Genomic DNA, 16261 nt, shown 5'->3' on the forward strand with positions numbered 1-16261 from the left:
TCTGTTCGGACTTGTTTTCTAAAATTGACTAGAGATATGAAAGAACCAAGAGCCAGTAGATCCCAAGGCATAAATTGCAGATCTAATAGAAAAACACATAAAGAAGTTAATCCAGCTATAGAATGAAACTGCCATTTTCCAGTGGAATCTGCATATGTCAATGTATGGATAAGGCAGATGGACACAGCCTTTATTTTAACAGGGTCTGATGATTGTTTTTATACTTAAAACGTCACAATCACACACTCACTCACCTTCCTGAAGATAGCTGCAAAGACCTGCTGCTGCTATTTTCTAATATAATCAACTTATCTTCTCTCGAGAACCATTTTGATTTTTCCCTTCACCCACCAGAGTGTCAAATAAAATTAATGTTGTCACTACCCAGCGTGGTCTTATATAGTGAAGATAATAGAAGCTAGCTTCTATTCATTACTATTCCATTAACTAGTATAGACAGCTAGAATTAAATGTCACATATAAGAGTTATAAAGAAAAAACATTTTAACAAATTAACACTCACATGTTTAAAAACATGTACAGTATCTCCACTGATAGAAATGTGTCACAAAAATGCAGTCACTTTTGGCCTGGCTGGTGTAGCTCAGTGGATTGAGCGAGGGCCTGCAAACCAGGCGATTCCCAATCAAGGCACATGCCTGGGTTGCAGGCCAGTTCCCAGCAAGGGACACACCAGAGGCAACCATACATTGATATTTCTCTCTCTCTCTCCCGCCCTTCCCCTCTAAAGATAAATAAATAAAATCTTTTTAAAAATGCAGTAGTTTTGAGAACTATGGGATAGAGATTAATTTGGTAAACTTGTCTCCACCTCTTCATTATCTCTCATATCAGTCTCTCAAATACTATCTTTAAATGCGTATTTTTCTTGTTAATCTTTTGCTGAAATGTGTATGTAAATTTTCAAATAGTAAAAAGCAGAATATATGATGAAAAATACATTTCCATTCTACTCAATACTCCCCAGTCTTCTCCCAAGAGGTTACCACTATTACTGAATTTGTGTATCTTTCCACAAGGTTTCCTCCCCTTCCCCTCACTCTCCGTCTCTCTCTCTCTCTGTCCATATATATACATATATATACACACTAATAATTTATATATAGTTTTATATGATGCTATGTACACTATTAATAATTACAGAACCATATTTTATATGTAGTTATTAAAGGTCCAAGAGTATTCCAATTATAGATGTTGTCCTTAGCCATTTACATATGAAAAAACATTGTTAGAATTAATATCTTCTTACATATTGTTTTATGCACATCTCTTATGCCTCAGAGAACATATTCTAAGCCTATAAATAACTAATTAAGTCTATAAAGGTCATTTTTTATTTTATAAACATCCTGCATTATATATTTGATTGTTGTAATTCCAAGTGTGTCAGACTGATCAAAAACATATGTTATATGGTCATTTAATTTAGCAATTGCAAGGAGAAACAGTCATAAATGATGAGGTGTTTTACCCTCCAGAAGAGACTCTTCTCCATTTAGGTATATGTGGTATATGCAATTTAAATTTCAAAGACATTGAAATATAATTTAGTTAGGAAAATGTGTCCTTGAATAAGTGTCATTGCATAACTTTCTTAGCTATTACTATTGTGAAAGTAAAGTAACAGAGCTAACTTTAGAGGGATAGGGAATCCGGCACTGAAACGCTATCATCTCCACTCACCAGTTAGGGTTGCAAAAAGAAACGCAAGATCTACTGGCTTTAGATTTCAATGACGTTGATTAGTTCTTGTGAAATTTCAAAATTATTACCAAGTAATGGCCTACTTTATAATCTGTTAGGCTGCTTCGTAAGAAACTAATTCTTAATTAAGCATTTTCATATTCTCAAGACACCAAGCATTGTTACACAAATGTAACACGATGAAACATTTTAAGAAATGCATTTAACCTCCACAGAGCCCATAAAAAACTAAAATAAAGATTACAAATAATAATAAGTATGAATTCACATATTTCAAGAGGCAAGTATGCTAATCGTGGCTTGAATTTAAATTTTAATCTGCAGATATCAAATTCTGTTCATATTTTGCATAGTGCCAAGCACATTACCTCATATGAAATACATTTACAATGACACTACACCATTAGCTAACTAAAACATGCATAACTATATGCACAAATACTGAGACAAAGGTCCCCAGCTTTTCACATCCAACTCAATCAAGTAACGTTTAATCCAGTATCAATGACTCTAATTTTGGAGAGATCTACTTGATCCATCATTTCACTTTGTAGTTCCCAACTGTGTTTATGTACTCATGGGCTATATTTGAGTTTTGGATGAAAGCGAGTGGACATATCATATGACTGTATGTCTTTCAGTCTGAACTGCAGCATAGATAACGTTTGTTCTTCTGGTTAAACCTTGGCTAGAATTCGATTTGTTAGGTGATTCCTGTGTTTCATTTCTAGGTAGTAGTAAACATTAAAAAAAAATAGGAGTCTACAGAGTAACTCCTGAGGCTTTTTCTTATTTCTGTGGTGCTTTTCCTCCCAGTTCTTCTGTGGTCTCTTCATGTCACAATATTTCCTCAAAATTCCCTTTCCTGCAGAGCAGCTTGTGGAGACACCTAGTGGAAAACCATAACGGTGGTTCTCAGGCCCTGGTTAATACTGAGTTAGTGGTACAAAGTTATCACTCATAAGTTTGAACCACAAGAAGTGAACTAGGGTATTTTCAGTGTCAATGTCTCCAGCAAAACTACAACCTCAATTAATCACAGATATGTTCAATACTTCTTAGCATGACACAATTTATCTTAATTTGAAAAAGAAACATTTAAATTAAAATAAAAATAATACAGAATGATAAATTGAATGACAATTTAATATTAAATTGCAATTGTGAAGATTTTGCTAAGTAATACAATAATAAAATAAAGATAAGTCCACTAATTAAGGCATTTTTACCCTTTCAGAAATTCTATAGTTTATCAACATTGGAAATTATGTCTTCGATAGTTCTTAATATTTGTATGCCAAAAGTTTTTTACTGTATTAACATGTAATTTTAAATTTATGACACATTAGTACTTCCCTTTTGAAAATAGAAGTGATTGTATACTTTAAAATAAGTGTTTAAAATAATCATGTTAGCATATAATGTAAAAAATATAGTAATGAGCCATTTGTGAACGCAGTTGAAGTTGTCTGTTTATACAGTGTATCTGTAGCAAGTGGCTAACATTCCTAGGTCAAATGTTTATAAATTTAACACCAAGATCTACTGTAAGGTTTTTATTTTCATTATCCAATACAGATTACTTCTTTTCTCTCTCTCTCTTGTACAAGTCCTGAATTTAAGCCAAATAAACAAAATTGTTTCCAGCAAATTACATATGGCTTACCTAACAAAAACTGCGAAATAGAGTCAGAAGAAATTTCAAGAAATACTGCAAAACCTCAGGAGACAGCAATGTTCACCACCTCCAGAAAAAAAGTCCAATTCAATACACACAGAGAATGTGGGAAGATATGTTTGTGGCTATATACATCAGAATCTAGATTAATCCTACATTTACTCGGGAAACCACAGATTAACCATAATGACTCCCCAAAACGTAGCCAAAGAGACAATATCCATCATGTGTAAGATTATTCCAAAAGATAGTTCATAATTCCAAATTAAAATTCATTTAAAAATATTTAAGTGGTAAAACTACCCAGTTAAGAAGAGGAACAGGCACATGTGCACGCAACCCGCACTGGGCCACTTCTGATCAACTTTCCCCACACACACACACCTGGGGTGTACTGTGGGTTTAATATCACAAATATTGAAAATACACGTCTAATGGGCATAAAGACCCCCTTTGGGGGGGGCGGTGTTTGGTTTCATGGAAAGAGCCAGGGATACTTACTGTAGAGATGACTCCAGTGGAGTTTAGCAGGTGACTCTTCAAGAAACTCGCTTTCTATCGATACTGCATTTATTTAGGGTTTTCCAGCTTTTGAGTACACACCCAGTGTATTCAGAAATATTCTCTCTGAAAGTCATTCCCGTTCCCTTGTATCGCCCAGGTATACCTATGAAACGTAATTCTTAAAAAAAAAAAAGACACCCTGGTTTGCCACTACGATGAACCACTCCCACAGGAGGCAGCCGCACGGGCTCTGTTACTCTAAATAGCCGGGTCCGCAGGCGTTCTGCGCGGGGCTGCAACCAGCCTGCCCGACCACCACCCAGCCCGGCACTGTCGGGGTCATTTCCACTCCTCCCTTGTTCCATCCGAGGGCTGCACGGAGCCACGTTCGCGTTACGCACCTGGTCCAAGACTCCTCGGTCTCCCGCGAACGTGACATCCGAGGGGGGGATTCGGCCGAGCCGCTCGAGCGCCCCCACCCTCGGCTGCCACCTACCGGCCGCGCGGCGACCGCCTCCTCCCGGGCCCATCATGTCTGCTGCAGCTTGGCTCGCACCAGCAGCGCGACGATAAACAAGTGCCCTGGACGCGGCCCTGCGCCCGCCCGGGAGCAGACGTCCTAGAGACCCCTGCGATGCTTACCGCGTTGCCACCTCCTCGGCGCCCGGGAGGGAAGACGCGACTTTTGCTCAGTTTCTTAGAGTCGCCGAGCTGCCGGGACGCGCCGCAGGCGTAGAACAACGCTGTTCCTGTCCCCCAAGACCCCCTAAAGGATGTCGGAGATAGAGAGTTCCAAATAATGACGATTGTGGGCTGCATCTGGGAAAGGGATAGAGAAAAACCCCTGCGCACAGCAGGAGCGCTGGAACCTCCGAGAAGATGCGGGAGCCGTACAAATACTAAGTAGGGGCCGCGGCGGCGGGCTCGGCCGGGGGAAGCAGCGGCAGGATCCCAGCGCGGTGGTCGCCGCTGCACGAGGGGAGGAGGACCGTGCAGGAGCAGGAGTTGCTACCGCTGCGGGAGCAGCCGAAGGGCCGGTGCCACCTTCGCTCGCCCCCTCACTACCATGTACAGTGTGCGCTGCAAGAAGAAGGCGGGCGATGCATGCAAAGCCCGGCGTCCCGCTCCCTCTGTCTGGTCCCCGGGCGCGCGCCACTGACCAGGGGGGAATGTGGTGAAGACTCTCAGGAGGAGACCCGAGGGGGGAGGGGAGGGCCGGCCGGCAGGAACCCAGGCCGAAGGGTGTGAGGACCCAAAGACGGCTGGCGGGGGCGGTGGCTGCTGCTAGCTTGGAGAAAGTTGCCCCTTATGCAGATGGCAACTGTAAGTATCCGCCTGGGGTGTGCGGTGAAGGCTGCCGGGGACCCCGCGATCGCGCGTTGGCGCGGGTGGGAGCGTGTGTACGAGTGAGTGTGAGCGGGTGCGAGCACTCCGCGGGCTGGCCGTCACGTTGGCGGTGCCAGCGGTACCAGGCAGCCTGCTCCGCGCCCCCTCCTCCAACGGCTTCTTCCCACCCCGCTGGGCCCCCGGTCTCTGCCCTCTCCGCGAAGCGCCTCCATAGCTCGTCCTCCGCCGCCCCCTCCCCATCCTTTCTCAGCCTGCAGCTCGCGATCGCCCCCCCTTTACCCCCTACCCCCCTGCCCACTTCGACTACTGCGGAAGCGCCCGGGAGAGCCGTTTGGGGAGCCCCAGAACCCGCGGTCGACACCGCGGTGGCGGCCCTAGGCTGGCGACGTCCGGGCGCCTTTTCTCCAGCCGCGCGGACTGCGCTGCTCGCCACCTCCTCGCCCTTCTTGGGTTGGAGAAACGGAGAGCACACCCCAAAGAGGTATTTTTGTATGGGTGGCTACCATGAGTGGGCCCTGGAGATGTGAGACCGGGTAAGTCGGCCGTTTACTTTGCAAAAGAGGCTCGTGTGTGTGTGTGTGTGTGTGTGTGTGTGTGTGGCAGCGGAATGGGTGTCTTTCTTCCCCTCTCCTCCCTCCCCTTCCCTTTCCTTAGCTTTGGGGCGGGGTGGGGGAGGGGTAGCCTCGCGTCCTGGAACTCCGGGTGCTTCTGCCTGGGCCGCTGTGGGAGCAGCTGTGCCCTCAGCCGCGGGTCCGGCCTGGGTGCTGGGCTCCAGCTCTCGTGTCCCCAAGTTGCTTAATGGGTATGTGCAGGGCGATGATTCAGAGTCCAAATTCTTTGGGGGGAAGCAAATACAGGCCCCCTGCCCTAAAAAAATTGTAATAATAATAATCATAACCTGAGAACGTGCAGCACACCCGTGGATTTACATGGATGGTGCGTTTCCGAGTCAGAATGTCAGCCTTCCCCGTTCATTCAACTTTATTTTCTGAAATTTTTTAGGCTCCTTTTCTGGTAAGAAGGTGGGGGGGGGGAGGGAGTAGGGTGAGCGAAAGCTCTTGGTCCCTGGCTAACCAGTACTGAATTAAAGTTGTAGACGCTCGAGTTTAATACCGGCTGGACACAATTTGCAAGGAGCTGTCAGGGGTGGGAGGTGAGTGGGGGCGGGGAAGCGCCAGGAGGGAGGGGGAGGGGACTCAACCCGGGGCTGAATGGGTGTGCAGATCTGATCCAGCTGAGAACCGAAATTTCAAGGTAAACATTTTGCTTTCCTCGTGGGTCTTTTGCCGCTTTTCAGCCTGAAGGTGTTTGCCGTTGCGTGGGGAGGTCGGGGATATTCAAGGTTTATACACTGATTCCGATTCATCTTGACACGTCTGGTGGCCACACGTGTGATTCGCAGGCACACTTGCACATGTGCGTGGAACGCCGGGGGTCTTAAATGCACGGGCTGAGTTCCACTCGGAGATCCAGATCTAGGTCTTCTTGCTTGAACCCGGGACTCGGAAGCGTCTTGGCTTTACTTTTGGGTTGCGATTCGACCCTGGACTTCGGTGGCGGTGTGCCGAACGCCAGGTTGACCGGAGGAAAGGCATTGGCTCCAAGAGCCGGAGCATTTCCACCAAACGTTCCCTCCCTCCAGCCGACAACACGCACTCACACACGTTCACACACTCGCTACATTCATGTCCTTTCTTTTATGAGTGCTGCTCTCGAGTCGAAGTAGGAAGTCGAAGGAAGCCTTTAAAAGGACAAAAAGAAAGCACGAAAGAAAAGGGGGAGGGGATCAGATTGATTCATCGGGGTGATGAAATTCAGATACTAAAGAATTAACCTATGTCACTCCCTCACTTCCACCTTTTCGCTTCTTTATCCACCCAAGTGCCCTTTCCCCAAGGGGGAGAAAGCCCCGGGGGGAGGGTAGTACAAAGCATTGGCAATTAAATGTAATAAGCAGCTCCAAAGATGGGAATGCTGGTAGTTCAGCCCATACCCTGCTAATTCAATAGGGTTAGTTTTGCATACCGTGGCAAAGAGACTTGTAGCCCGAGGTAAGGGGGCCTTTGGCGCTGGTCCTTGGTTTACTTTTAGCTGATGCCCGGTAAGCAGTTGGACCGTCCTCTTTAAACTCTGGCTGTCGAAAGGTGTTCCGAGATTGCGGATGCCTTCACAGAGCTCTTTGCAATCCATCGTGCAGAACTATTTCAGTGGCTTAAAGATGCGGTTCGGTAGCGTCGCTGACATGATCAATGAGGAGAAGTGGACGCAGGGCGCACTCTTACTGTTAAGTGGCTCCGTGCATGCAATTAGGATGCTGATGTGCTTAATAGCGTGGCAGTGAAGTCTGCCATCAAAGCGAACACGGTCTCCTTTTTCTCCAAAGCCCCTGAAGACAGTTGATTTAAGAGTTTCTTCTGGGTCCTTTTGGTGCATTATCTCACATGTTTTTGCCTCTGAAAAGTATTCTTTAGGTCCCCACCTTGGCATTTGGAGCGACGGTTTAAAATAGCCCAAATATTGTGGTTCCTTGAATTTCTGGGGAAATGGGAGACTTTCACCATGAACTAAAGAGCTGCTGGAAGAAAGGCAGAGGGGCTGGGTGTAGGTGAGGTGGGGAACCTTGTAAAACGGTGCTTCTTTTCTCTTAAATTAGAACCATGAAACTGAACTGACAGCCATTTTATGTATATTTATGGCTTGGTTTTGAAAAGGGGGGAATGGGAAGAACACTAAAATAGGACCTTAACCAACCTGCCCTTATCTTGTAAAGAGCAGTTTTTCCTGTGGTACTTACAAGGAAAGGAAATCAACCTTTAAGTTGAAAAAAAAACAGCTGTTAATAAAATCCGGAGAATGCCATGTTGGGGAGCGGTGTCATTCCTAGCCCCTCCTACTGACTTTCAGAGATAGTATTAAGGAAAAGAGACTTCCTGACTGACCCCTTTAATTTTTGTCATATTCTGTTGTTTCCTTTCTTTACTTTCTCCCTTGCAGGAGGTAAAATGCACACTTGCTGCCCCCCAGTGACTTTGGAACAGGACCTTCACAGAAAAATGCATAGCTGGATGCTGCAGACTCTAGCATTTGCTCTAACATCTCTCGTCCTTTCGTGTGCAGAAACCATCGATTATTATGGGGAAATCTGTGACAATGCATGTCCTTGTGAGGAAAAGGATGGCATTTTAACTGTGAGCTGTGAAAACCGAGGGATCATCAGTCTCTCTGAAATTAGCCCTCCCCGTTTCCCAGTCTACCACCTCTTGTTGTCTGGAAACCTTTTGAACCGTCTCTATCCCAATGAGTTTGTCAATTACACTGGGGCTTCAATTTTGCATCTGGGTAGCAATGTTATCCAGGACATTGAGACAGGGGCTTTCCATGGGCTGCGGGGTTTAAGGAGACTGCATCTGAACAATAATAAACTGGAACTTTTGCGTGACGATATATTCCTTGGCTTGGAGAGCCTGGAGTACCTACAGGTCGATTATAATTACATCAGTGTCATTGAACCCAATGCTTTTGGAAAACTGCATTTGTTGCAGGTGCTGATCCTAAATGACAATCTCTTGTCCAGTTTACCCAACAACCTTTTCCGTTTTGTGCCCTTAACGCACTTGGACCTGCGGGGAAACAGGCTGAAACTTCTGCCCTATGTGGGGCTGTTGCAGCACATGGATAAAGTTGTGGAGTTACAGCTGGAGGAAAACCCTTGGAATTGCTCCTGTGAGCTCATCTCGCTGAAGGATTGGTTGGACAGCATCTCCTACTCGGCCCTGGTGGGGGATGTCGTTTGTGAGACGCCCTTCCGCTTACATGGCCGAGACTTGGATGAAGTGTCCAAGCAGGAACTTTGCCCAAGGAAACTCATTTCCGACTATGAGATGAGGCCTCAGACGCCTTTGAGCACCACGGGGTATTTACACACCACCCCAGCTTCGGTGAATTCCGTGGCCACCTCTTCCTCCGCTGTTTACAAACCCCCCTTGAAAACCCCTAAAGGGACCCGCCAACCCAATAAGCCCAGGGTGCGCCCCACCTCTAGGCAGCCCTTCAAGGACTTGAGCTACAGCAATTCTGGACCCAGCATTGCCTACCAGACCAAATCTCCTGTGCCTTTGGAGTGTCCCACCCAGTGCTACTGCAATCTGCAAATCTCCGATCTGGGCCTCAACGTCAACTGCCAGGAGCGGAAGATCGAGAGCATCGCAGAGCTGCAGCCCAAGCCCTACAACCCCAAGAAAATGTATCTGACGGAAAACTACATCGCCGTGGTGCGTAGGAGCGACTTCCTGGAGGCCACGGGGCTGGACCTGCTACACCTGGGCAACAACCGCATCTCCATGATCCAAGACCACGCCTTTGGGGATCTCACTAACCTGAGGCGCCTCTACCTAAATGGCAACAGGATTGAGAGGCTGAGCCCAGAGTTGTTCTATGGGCTCCAGAGCCTGCAGTATCTCTTCCTCCAATACAATCTCATTCGCGAAATTCAGTCTGGAACTTTTGATCCAGTCCCAAACCTCCAGCTGCTATTCTTGAATAACAACCTCCTGCAGACCATGCCCTCCGGAGTCTTCTCCAGCCTGACCCTCCTCAGGCTGAACCTAAGGAGTAACCACTTCACCTCCTTGCCAGTGAGTGGGGTTCTGGACCAGTTGAAGTCACTCATCCAAATCGACCTGCACGACAACCCCTGGGATTGTACCTGCGATGTGGTGGGCATGAAGTTGTGGGTGGAGCAGCTCAAAGTGGGTGTCTTGGTGGACGAGGTCATCTGCAAGGCGCCCAAGAAGTTCGCGGAGACAGATATGCGATCCATTAAGTCGGAGCTGCTGTGCCCAGACTACTCCGACGTGGTGGTGTCCACGCCCACGCCCTCCTCCATCCAGTTCCCCTCGAGGACCAACCCGGTGACCCCTACGGTAAGGTTGAACAGCACGGGGGCGCCCGCGGGCTTGGGCACCGGTGGAGGAGCTTCCTCGGTGCCCTTGTCCGTGTTGATACTCAGCCTCCTGCTGGTTTTCATTATGTCCGTCTTTGTGGCTGCGGGGCTCTTCGTGCTGGTGATGAAGCGCAGGAAGAAGAACCAGAGCGACCACACCAGCACAAACAATTCCGACGTGAGCTCCTTCAACATGCAGTACAGCGTGTACAGCGCCGGCGCCGGTGCAGGCGGCCACCCGCACGCGCACGTGCACCACCGCGGGCCCTCGCTGCCCAAGGTGAAGACGCCCGCGGGCCACGTGTATGAGTACATCCCCCACCCTCTGGGCCACATGTGCAAAAACCCCATTTACCGCTCCCGAGAGGGCAACTCCGTGGAGGATTACAAAGACCTGCACGAGCTCAAGGTCACCTACAGCAGCAACCACCACCTGCAGCAGCAGCAGCAGCAGCAGCAGCAGCCCCCGCCGCCGCCGCCCCAGCAGTCCCAGCAGCAGCCCCCGCCGCAGCTGCAGCTGCAGCCCGCGGAGGAGGACCGGCGGGAAAGCCACCACTTGCGGAGCCCCGCCTATAGCGTCAGCACCATCGAGCCCCGGGAGGACCTGTTGTCCCCGGTGCAGGATGCCGACCGCTTTTACAGGGGCATTTTAGAACCAGACAAACACTGCTCCACCACCCCCGCCGGCAGTAGCCTCCCGGAATACCCCAAATTCCCCTGTGGCCCTGCTGCTTACACTTTCTCCCCTAACTATGACCTGAGACGCCCCCATCAGTATTTGCACCCGGGGGCAGGGGACAGCAGGCTACGGGAACCGGTGCTTTACAGCCCCCCCAGTGCTGTCTTTGTAGAACCCAACCGGAACGAATATCTGGAGTTAAAAGCAAAACTAAACGTTGAGCCGGACTACCTCGAAGTGCTGGAAAAACAGACCACATTTAGCCAGTTCTGAAAGTAAAGAAACTCCCTTGGAGCTTTTGCATTTAAAGCAAACGAGCAAGCCGATATACACACGTGAACACATTTGATTAATTGTGTTGTTTCAACGTTTAGAGTGAAGTGCCTTGGCACGAGATTCTCAGCTTCAGCGGAAGATACTGAAAGGGTGTGCAATTTCCTTTTAATTTTACACGTGGGGGGAACATTTGTGTAAACTGGGCACATCACTTTCTCATGCGGGTAGGGGGAGAGAGAAAGGCTTTTTGGAAGGCGGTTTGCTGCGCGGTGATTTGTTGAAGGTCTCGGTCACTTTGTAGTAGGAAGTACTAAGAGTGGTGGAAGGTTTTGCTCTTTCTCTTTTGCGCTCCTCCCCCCTCCGCTCTTCTCCCCCTTTTAGCCATGGGTGGGTCTCAATGGCTTTTGTGGAGAGATTAGCACACCCCCAACTTCAATAGCAAGTTCTTCTCTTCCTTCTCCCCTTTCTCCTGCCTCCTCCCTCTCTCTGTTTCCTTGCCTCCCTCCTCATTTCTTTTCTTTCTTTTAAAAGGATGTGTTTGTATGCATTCTGGACATTTGAATTAAAAACAAAAGTATTGTGATCTCAAAAGGATCACCATAGATGTGGACAAATCATTAAATTTACAGAGCTATATGATCCATAATTGATTAGTCAAAATAACTTATTGATGAAATATACAAATATTTTATTGTAGCACCTATTTTTATATGCACATTTAGCATTTCTCTTTCCTTCACTATTTAGCCTATGATTTTCACAGAGGTGTCGCACTATATTAGGAGCTGCATTTCCAAAACTGAAGTGATATCAGGAAGGCATTTTAAACCATTAAAAATGTGGAGAACACAAGGCCAAATTTTTAAAGCCAATGCAACCCACCCAATTGGATCTGTCATTTTAAAAAAACTGATTGTGTCCCAGTATATGTTAAAAATAGGGCAATTAATCGGGCCATTCAGGGGAGAATCGGGTGCAAGTTTCTGGTTTTATTAGAGAAGATTTCAAAGTATTTTTCTTAGTCAACCAAAATGATGTATTGATTTGACTACTGTTGTAGCCGATTTTGGATTGTTTAACCAAACCCCATTGCATTTGTGCAGATCCATGCGTACTAGCACCTCCGAAGACCAAATGATGGACTGTGCAAATCCCTATACAATGTCTTGATCCCTCTGGGCAGCAAGCAGTGATGATAACCACAAACAGGATCTCTGTAAGATGGGGCTACTGTTGTTACATTCTTATATGTATCCCAGCACATGTAATTTTTTAAATAGTTTCTGAATAAACACTTGATAACTATGTCAAATATGAGGGATTGAAGTAATGATTACTTAAAGTGCGGAAGAATTAGCTGTGTGTGATTGACTGAATCTTCATTATTAACAACTTAGGACATAATACCTAACTTATTCCTTATGGGAAAAAATCCCCTTAATTATCAAATTTAAAACTATATAGATGTAATTAGACCATGGTGGTTCACAGAATTCTGTTTTTCTACATATGTCACTCAACGTGCTTATTAATGAAATTTTAATTGTATACTTATCTTCCTTATTGAAGTTTTCATCTAATACATGGAGCATGGTAAGTAATATATTGCCTATCCATCTTTCTTCCAATATTATGTATTTCTTTCATGTCAATAGTATTTATTCACTTTACAAATGTCTACAGTTCTATATTTTTACTTGTGTAAAATTATCTTCAAAAATTATGGTGGATGCTTTATCTCAAGTTGATCTATATCCTAAATGTTAAAAATATGGGTGGATATAAGCGGTTTACCTCTGAATAAGTTTTGCCAGTGAATTGAGATTAGTATTTAAGGGTAAAAAGTTTTAGATTCATCTGAACCTTAAAGAGCCATGTGTTTCATTGCTATTGATGGGTCTTCCGATAATCTCAACTGAAATGCATACAATATTAAGGGCTGTTCATGAACTTTGTGTTTAGAAAGTACTTTCCATGGCCAACTGCCACAAAGAGGCAGCATTCACCCATGAGTAAATTGACAATAACTGCTTGAATTCAGGTTGAACAGGTGGTAAGAGTTTCCCTGAGGAATATATATGTATAAATACTACATCAGCCAAGTGAAGTAAGCTATCCCCATTCTGTGAAGAGTTTTTCTTCCAATTTTTTTTCAAAGCATCAAGAACAAGATTAAAACTGTCACGTGATGCTATGAAAATTTTAAAATATATCTCTTACTTTTCATCTACCTCCTCCATGTTAAATCCAGGATTAGGAAAGAAAATTAAATGGTAGCCTTTGCTGTCACAGTTGAGGTTTTAATTCTCTTCATTATGGAAATTATTTTTCTTTTAAAAATGTCAAAATCACTTTCTTAGTATTGTTGTATATAGATATGGCGGGGTTGTATAAAATGCGAAGTGGAATCCTCTGTTAACTAGGTTTATTTCCCTTAATTGATTCATAAAAAGTAGAAGATGAGAAATACATGAAATTAAGGATGTAGCTTTCAAACAAAGTTTGTTGATGTATTTCAAAGTTTTCCAAAATAATATTTTATACTAGCACTGTAGTCCATAATTTGTAACATGCACTCTCTTTAGCTGATTTATTTATATTTCTACTTTTCCTATGGTATGCAACATTTTTTAATCTCAAATACAACAATTATATGATTTGTGGAAAGAGGTAACTTCTAACTTTAAAATTGTATTTTCCCAACTGTATCAAGAGGATAAAAATAAACATCATTTCTCTAATAAACTTGAAAAAAATTAATATATAGAGTCAAGAGACTTGGATAGAATTAAAATGCATTGTTTTTCTCCTTAGACATGGTCTCCTGCCGATACAGTAACATAAACAATACGACATAAATTGTGTGTTTTTGAATATTTGATTTTTGTTTTTTTAGGTTGTTTCCTGGATCAATAATTAAATTGGGTAGATCAGTGGTATGTGATTGGATGAAGAGGGCCTGCATACTCCATAGAATTTTGGAGAACAATATGTAATATTTCAGGCATCAATTGAAATTTAGATACAAACTAAGCTTATTCTTTGTGCTTGTTCTACTTGATATGCTGCGTAATCTACAAATAATTTCTAGGTAGATTTAATAAAATCTTCTTTTTACCTTTGTGTGAGTATAGTGTAAATACTTAAATTATTTCAGAGGAATTAAATATGTTCTATATAAATGCAACTAATTGATATGGTAATAGTCAAAATCATTTGCAGCTAAACTATTGACTGAAGTTATGAATTAATCAAGTTTAGCATAATATCATACTTGAAACATCTTTTTTTAAGGTAAGATTATCACCTTTAAATATGTTAAGTGGAAAACTTTGGTGAATGTCCTGGATATCCAAGCTAGTACCACTACTGTTTCCTCAATAGCAATAGGAAAATGAAACTCATGTGTGATGGAAATAGCTACACATAGGTGGAAAGTTTAGAACTGAAGGCCTTAATCTAATATACCAATTTCTTGCCCTGTAGCATTAATTCTGGTCTTGCTACTAAGTTATGACAATAGCAAATTAGCAAATTAAATGTCTAACTTTCTCTTTTTGCTCACTTTTTCCTTCTATCTCCCTCATCCCTCCCTCCTTCCCTCTTCTTATCCTTTCTCTTCACTGCTTTTCAGTAGGGCAAGGGAAGAGTGAGAATTGTTCAGTTCTTGTTTGAAATGTAAAAAATGACTGCCTGATTTCAAGAGCTCCATAGATGGTTTTCAAAGTCACACAGCTCCAAATGAAGGAAAATAAAACAGACTACCAATATGCTTCTAATAACTTGAAAATATGCATTTGCACTTTTCAGATGGCTCCAAATTAAAATATTTTCCAGGGTGGCAAAATGTTTGGTATAACTAATTTTAATAATAAATTTTATGCTGAGAAAGAGGAACTAAAAACAACAGAAGAGCTAACTTAAATGCTAGAACAAAGGAACATTTAATTAATTATTTCAAAGGGAATACAATGTTGTGATAGTAGTAATTAAACTTACTAAATTAACTATTTAGCTTAAGGATAATGTTTCTTAAACCTTTTAAGTTCTCTACTTTTTTCCAAATACCAATATATGATGATAAAATTAGTTGATGGCCATTAGTCATGTGCATAAAATTAATTATCTAACATCTGTATTTGGAAACTTGTACAGTTAATATAGCATTTGAGAACTGCATTGTACCATTAATTTGATTTAATTTAATTAAACACCTTTCTATAGCTATTTATGCGTATTTCCCTCACTGTATTTGCATGTGTGTGGCATACAAAAAACATGTATTATCAAAGAGCATTGAATGCCTAATGTTCAACTAGTTTCTTTATATTTCATTTTTATAATTATTTTAAATTATAATTTTATGTTCTGTGCTTTAGGCCTGTTAGAGTGGAGTAAAGAAAGGAATTTATGCAGTATAATGTTTGATTGTGATAACAATATACCATTTCCTCCCTTGGTTTAGAGCAGACTCTTTGTCTTGTGAGACACAAGTCAAATATTTTTCATGGTAATTGTGCCAGTATTATAAAATGAATCCATTTTGTACCCAATTTTTAAAAGAACAATATTTATCTGTAAATAAGCTTAAGAGTGATTTAAATTTTTTCTTGTTAATTTTTTGAAGATCAAAACTTAAATACTTCATAGAAAATTGATGTAATGCAAATATGAAATTATTTGACTTTTTCATTTTCTATAGAATTAAAATAAAAATGTAATGATATATGGCATAATTTAAGTATATCAGGTACATTTTTATTAGATATTAAGAAATTGATTCTACAGAAGAAAAGTAATATTGCTAGTGATATATTGAATGGAAATCTTCCAAAGAGTTTTTCCCTAATTAGGTATCCTTATCAGTGAATATGAAAAAATACTGTATATTTCCACTATGAAATAAACAAAATTGCATGTTTCTAAAATGGTGAATTAAAAAACAATGTTTTCAATGATTTTTTTTAAAATTTAAAATGCAGAAATGAAATTGTGGCTTTATTGAATTGAGGGCTTATTAATATTTTAATGTCAACTTCTGACAAACTTCTTTGCAGATCATTGCATTTTAAGAAATATTTCAAAAATACAAAGAAGTATGTATAAA

At 42.9% G+C, this 16261-nt stretch overlaps 1 protein-coding gene across 1 annotated transcript; it reads left to right on the forward strand.

Moving 5' to 3' along the window:
- The first annotated feature begins 4428 nt into the window (after positions 1-4428).
- SLITRK5 (SLIT and NTRK like family member 5) lies at positions 4429-13751 on the forward strand. Its single transcript, XM_037057548.1, has 2 exons — positions 4429-5233; positions 8252-13751. The coding sequence occupies exon 2, from the start codon at positions 8260-8262 to the stop codon at positions 11149-11151; it is 2892 nt and encodes a 963-aa protein (XP_036913443.1). The 5' UTR covers positions 4429-5233; positions 8252-8259; the 3' UTR covers positions 11152-13751.
- The last annotated feature ends 2510 nt before the right edge of the window (positions 13752-16261 follow it).

Source organism: Sturnira hondurensis, unplaced genomic scaffold (assembly GCF_014824575.4).
Source record: "Sturnira hondurensis isolate 20B ecotype Veracruz unplaced genomic scaffold, ASM1482457v3 Scaffold0009719, whole genome shotgun sequence".
In the NCBI taxonomy this organism is placed as follows: domain Eukaryota; kingdom Metazoa; phylum Chordata; class Mammalia; order Chiroptera; family Phyllostomidae; genus Sturnira; species Sturnira hondurensis.